Source organism: Atractosteus spatula, chromosome 2 (genome assembly GCF_055471065.1).
Source record: "Atractosteus spatula isolate fAtrSpa1 chromosome 2, fAtrSpa1.hap1, whole genome shotgun sequence".
Taxonomy (NCBI): Eukaryota; Metazoa; Chordata; class Actinopteri; order Semionotiformes; family Lepisosteidae; genus Atractosteus; species Atractosteus spatula.
In genome coordinates, this window is record NC_142707.1 from 73,713,829 (window position 1) to 73,719,990 (window position 6,162).

General features: G+C 36.2%; 1 protein-coding gene across 1 annotated transcript; it reads left to right on the forward strand.

Annotated features, from left to right (window-relative positions):
* Window positions 1-993: 993 nt before the first annotated feature.
* Window positions 994-2,013, forward strand: LOC148840249 (trace amine-associated receptor 13c-like). The gene has a single exon (XM_088936937.1). The coding sequence runs from the start codon at window positions 994-996 to the stop codon at window positions 2,011-2,013; it is 1,020 nt and encodes a 339-aa protein (XP_088793063.1).
* Window positions 2,014-6,162: the final 4,149 nt, after the last annotated feature.

Genomic DNA, 6,162 nt, shown 5'->3' on the forward strand with positions numbered 1-6,162 from the left:
GTTGAATCCCTATTTGTTGTTGTACACTATTACAGAATAGGGAAAAATTTTTCTATTCATTTCACATCCATTTTAGACAGGGAGTTAATTCTGGGTAAGATATTTGTTTAATAGGCTGCAGGTTCCCCTATTGCCCATTTAAGGTGTTTTGTGTCTACATTTCAAGTATAATTTTGCATTTTCTAGAGAACCGTTATCATGTCTGAATGAGCTTGGGTGATCAGTCCCACATACTCATGCAGTACAGCACATGTAAGAAGACACTCAGTCAGACCTGCTCTCAGTCTGTGAGCTCTAAGTCAGATGTGGCTATTTTTTCACCTCACTGCATCTTTACAACTGTGGGACGCAAAAGAACGGACTCCGATATTCACAGAATTGTTCATGTGTATGTACAATTATATAAAATTATATCATCAGAAAATGTAATGTGTGACATATTTGTCGAAATTATTGAAATATTTGTCCTGTCTAGGTTTGCTGTCTGGTTTGTGCAGTGTTACCAAGCTTTGCGGAACAAATATCGGTTTTATTTTTTTAAGAAGGTAAATATGCTTTCTCGATATATTCAATAGAGTATAATTTAATGCTTTGGTAACAATAATTCATTTAGATTGTCCCTGTCGTCCTATAGTTCATTCCAGTTTAATCAGTTTCAGCACAAAGTGTTGGTAATCTGATTAACCTCCTTACTGCTGCTTTTCCTGCTCACACAAATCTGATGCTGAGAGCTGTTCATTAAGGCAGTTCACATGATCTCATCAGAAACATAATCAGTGACGTCAAAGCACAACCATCCTATAATAAAGAGTGACAAATGACTGTTTATACCTCAAAAGGAGAAACAACAGGCGACTGAGTGAGCTTTGATATTTGGTGTGATCTACGTACTGGTTTATGGCAAAAGTGATGAAGTAGGTTTTCTTTAAGATATCTGATTGTTATACCATTATTTTAATTGTGACCTTCATTTCAGTTTTCTATTCCTTTGAAATGGAATTAAGTGATTTGCATTGTTGTCATGCTTTAGAGTATTGCTTTCCATCGAATAATGCATCTTGTCTTAAAGAAATTCGATCTACAGCAGTCTATGCTATTCTCTACGCAATGCTGGTTGTAGCAATCAGTGTAACAGTGTGTGGAAACCTGGTGGTAATCATTTCTATCTCTCACTTCAAGCAGCTTCACACACCAACAAACCTCCTCTTACTCTCCCTGGCTGTTGCAGACTTTTTAGTAGGTACGATGGTGATGCCTTTTGTTTTTATTCCTTTCATAGAAACCTGTTGGTATTTTGGTGACATACTATGTTCTGTCCTGAAGTTACTTGATTCTGTTCTAATTTCTGTATCTCTGAGTAATCTGGCATTTATAGCTATTGACCGCTATTTTGCTGTGTGTGACCCATTGCTTTACTCCACTAAAATAAATTTTAAAATGATGCGTTTATTTATTCTGTGCAGCTGGCTACTGTTACCGCTCTACAGACTGGCTCTGCTTTACTTTAATGGAAATTTTGATGGCCCTGATACTCTGAGTACTTGTCTTGGACAGTGTTTTTTTGTAATGTCTGCAAACTGGAGAATTATTGATGTGATAGTTACATTAATTGTGCCTTGCTCTATTATGATAGGTCTGTATGTAAACATCTTTATAGTTGCCACAAGACAAGCAAGACTAATCAGTTCTATTACACAACAAATAATATCAACGGATAAAAGGAGAGACAATATCTCTAAAAAATCAGAACAAAAGGCTGCAAAAACATTAGGAATTGTAGTATTTGTTTTTCTTTTTTGTTGGGTACCATATTACCTATGTGTCCTCATAGAAGAAGAAATTCATACATCTTCTGGGGTACTTTACTTTCTAGGGCTTATAGTATATTTGAACTCTGCCATGAATCCAATCATTTATGCTTTGTTTTATCCCTGGTTTCAAAAATCAGTTAAATTGATCATTACTTTAAGAATATGTAACCCAGATTCCTCTTTGATTAGTCTGACCATGTAAATTCTATTTATTTCGTTTGAGTGTACAGGTCATGGTGGAAACATGCTGTGCATTTGTCTTTATTCTAATGAAATCTTCATGCCTGCATTTAAAGGAAATAAAAGCTAAATTATTTGTATCAACCACAACAGCGTATTTTCATGTGGTGTTTCATTTAGAAAAGTCATGAGTGGGAGAATTTCATTTGACAAGATAGAGAAAAAGAATTACAGTATGTACGTTACTTCATTGCAGGTTTTGTCTTATTACAGTTTTCACATTATTACTGTACATTATTTTAGTAAGGCTCTAAAGGAAACATAAAAATGTTCAAGACCTTTGGAATATTTGAAAATAAAAACTGTCAATGCATTGTAAATTCATTGTCTATATCGTCTCTATCTTAATTACTGTGAGAAGATTAACATTAAAAAAAATCTTTAAACAACTTTAATCACTGTGTATTTGTGTGAATGATTAATAACAATTACCCCTTAGTCACCCATCCCTTTTCTAACTACTTTGTCCAATTCATGACCTAGAGCCTGTCACAGAGCATTCCCAGAAGACAATATGTACCAGTATGTCTTTGGACTGCAAGAGGAAACCCACACAAACACTGGGAGAACATACAAACTCAACAGAAATAACACAACAGATCTGGAACTAAACCCAGGGACCCCAGGACAGCAATGAGAACCACTGCATCACTGTGTCACCCCAACTTGTAGATATTTCAATTTCTAGTCATAAAAGTCTGTTTGAACCTATCCTAACATTTAATGTATGGTATGCTTCCCAGTATACTGCAGTCTCGTTATATTCTCTTTCTGTTTTCATATAGAAACATGCAGTTTTTATACATTTTTCCAAGTGAATACCTTCAATTTCTTGACATTTTCCAGATCTCTTCTATATTATTTAATTCTTACCTACAGATGCAGCCATTCAAAGTGCGCGTTACAGACACGTACCACAGGTGGCGTCGCGCAGTGTGACGCAAGATTACGCGTGGCACCGCAGTACGTGATTGGTTGACCAACAGGGGCACTCGTGGTCCGTTGGTCTGTCGTAGAAAGACTTACAGTAAACGTCTTTGCTGTGCCCGTTGTAGATATTGAATTTTACCACTGAAGGGAAATCTTAGTAGCTGAGCATAAAAAGAATAGGAGCATACTGTAATGCGTGTGAAGGCCATAAACGATATTAATTTTGGAACATAAACATACAGTATATAGCTGGTCTTGGTACTTTAAAGAAAAAAATACACACCAGTATTCCATTTCTCCCTAAACATTTTAAGCTTCGAAGTCTTTAACTAACGTGATACCGGAGTCAACAAGCATACTTTTAGAATTTGAATAATAGGGAATAGAATATGGAATCGTGTATCTAAAGAATTTAATAACGGTATGATTATATTCGTGTACTGCGACAGGGCTGTGTAGGGCTGTTTCGCCTCCCTGTTCATGTGAGTTGTCCTGTAGCCTAGTGGTCTACGTGCCTGACTAACAACTCGCAGGTTGTGTGTTCAAATCCAGCTGGTGCTGGACTTTTCTTTTAACAAACATTTCTTCGAAAAAATAGAATAGCGATATTATGGACAATCAATTGACTTTTATATTTCAAAATATCCCAACATGATCGATTCTAAGTCATTTTTGATAACAATGAATAGTCACCTTCTTCCCTTCTGACAACGGTCCCTGCTTCTGCTTCCTGCTTCTATTGTGTGTGTGTGTGCAACAGAGTAAATTTTTATTGGAGAAATGGAGGCTGGACAGTATGCGTTACAATATAAACATTTATATTGATTTAAATCGTGTTCTGATTTAAATCGCAAACGCGTGTTTAATTATATGTGTTTTTTAATCATAATCAGGCTAATGCAACATAAATTGATACAGTATCTTTGTCTTCTAAGTATCTTAATAAACTTTCAGCATAGCTTTCTACCCGTTAAGATTTATATTTCTTGGGATTTTGGGATCAAACGTGGAAGGATTAGATTGTAATCGTTTTTATTTGTCAAATACGTGATTGCATTTCTGAATGTTATGTAACACCTACAGTAGTTCACTGCTTTAAATACATCGAATTAAGAAAGTTATGTGTAGCACTTTAGATCTATTTTCTGAACCAGGGAAAATCTGATCTGATTAAGCAGAAAAGCTTAAAACTACCACTTTTTCACACGCTATTTCACATGCTAGTTAAATACTTCGATGCTTAAAATCGTTAGGGAGAAATGGAATACCGGTGTGTATTTTTCCTTTAAAGTACCGATTCCTGGAATCTGACTGGCTGACACCCTTCTGAAGTGGTTTCATAAAATCTGGTATACGGAAAAGAAAGCGTTGATAAATACAAGTGTCTTTTAATACACTCTTTGCTGTGCTCTTGAGGATCCTTGTGATATTTTGAGCTCTAGTTGAATGATAAGTGTTGCATTTTAAATCATTTTCGTAGTTAGAAATTATGAAACGCCCTGTTAAAAGCAAGGAAGTTTTTATGCCCGTTGAAGTAAAACAAAATGCCTGACAAAGTATGGCTTGGACAGATTCCAAGTGCTTGTACAAATGTGCTAAAGAAATTATACTTTGAGTATACAGCTTGTCCAAAGTCATCCATTATTAATACTATTAGTAATATCTTCGGTAAAGGCTTTGATGCATAAATATTTCTGATAAAGGTAGGTTGTGTACTTTTGTCCAACTGAGCAATCTTGCTTTCATAAAATATACCAACATTTTAATGACTGATGATTAACATGCTGTAATACACAGTTCAAAATTAAAGGCTCAAATGCTGTACATGAGAGGTTAAGCTCCCCCTGGCGGTTTTACAAGGTGACGCCGGATAGTTTCCGGCAGAGCGTCAAATGACGCGCGATTAACCATGTGACACTGCGTGACACCGTGTGATACCGCGACACGCCCACCGGGGTATGCCGCGAAATACCTCACCCATTTTGAATGGCTGCATCTGTATAAGAATACAATTTTTGAGATTTTACCATAGCAATGATGACATCTCCAACTTTTATAACAAGGTTTGAAAGAGATCATTGTTAACACTTCGGTAACTGTATAGGATAAAATATTAAATTAAGCACCTTAACATCCTATTAATACCTAAGGTTTGAAATTACCTATTACATTTACTAGGACCCATAAAGTTGTAGACCTTTGTTTAAATCTTCTGAACCAGATTTTCTAGAGCAGTAAGGGACCTGAAAATTTCAGTAGCCTTTCAGGAAGTTTCCATTTAAGCATACATTATGTTGATCATTTTACTCAGGACATTAAATTGAGAAAAGACATAAACCTTAAGTTTAGCCCATAATGTACTGCACGTTATTTCTCATATTAACCACAATATGTAAAAATAATGGTGATCTACTATTTAATGTGCAAGAAAAAAGTAATATGCACTGATTATAACCGTGTTTTCTGCCATACATCTAATCTATGCACACCAGTCAGTTTATCAGTAAGGAATCCCAATCCCAATTATCTGAACCCTTGTTCAAAGCGTAAATAGAGTAATATAATTAATGCCCATATGTTTTTGAGAGTGTAAAAAACATGTCATGAAGACATATATTTACATAGTAATGACATATTTTTCTACCAGTATAGCTGGTAAATTTATAGTTACATCGGTAGTATAGTTGTTACTTTAATTGCCTTCAAACGATTAACAGAAATGCATTGTGATGCCTCGAAGGGTGGCATACACTTAGGGGTGTTGATCCAGGTGGATCAGTGGTGTCACCACGCCAGAACACTGGGCAAACTTTCTGCTCTGATATTTGAGCCCCTTCACATAATCTCCTCCAAGTGTAGTGTTGTAGATGGCTCCCTTCCAGGGCCATATACTAGAATTGATGCAACTGGTCTCTTATTTACCTGGCTGCCTCTGCTTTTTTCTGTCAGGCTCCTTATGAGTGATAGCTGGATTGAAGATCTCCCAGTCCTTCACTTGTTTTTATCCAGGCCCAGACACTTGTCAGCTACATAATAATATTAATTTAATAATAATTGCTTACACTTATATAGCGCTTTTCTGGACATTTCTCCACTCAAAGCACTTTACAGGTAATGGGGAGTCCCCTTCCACCACCACCAATGCGCAGCCCCACCTGGATGATGCGACAGCAGCCATAGT

Coding starts and splice junctions, on each gene's coding strand:
- LOC148840249 (XM_088936937.1), top strand. CDS start 994: ATGGAATTAAGTGATTTGCATTGTTGTCATGCTTTAGAGTATTGCTTT.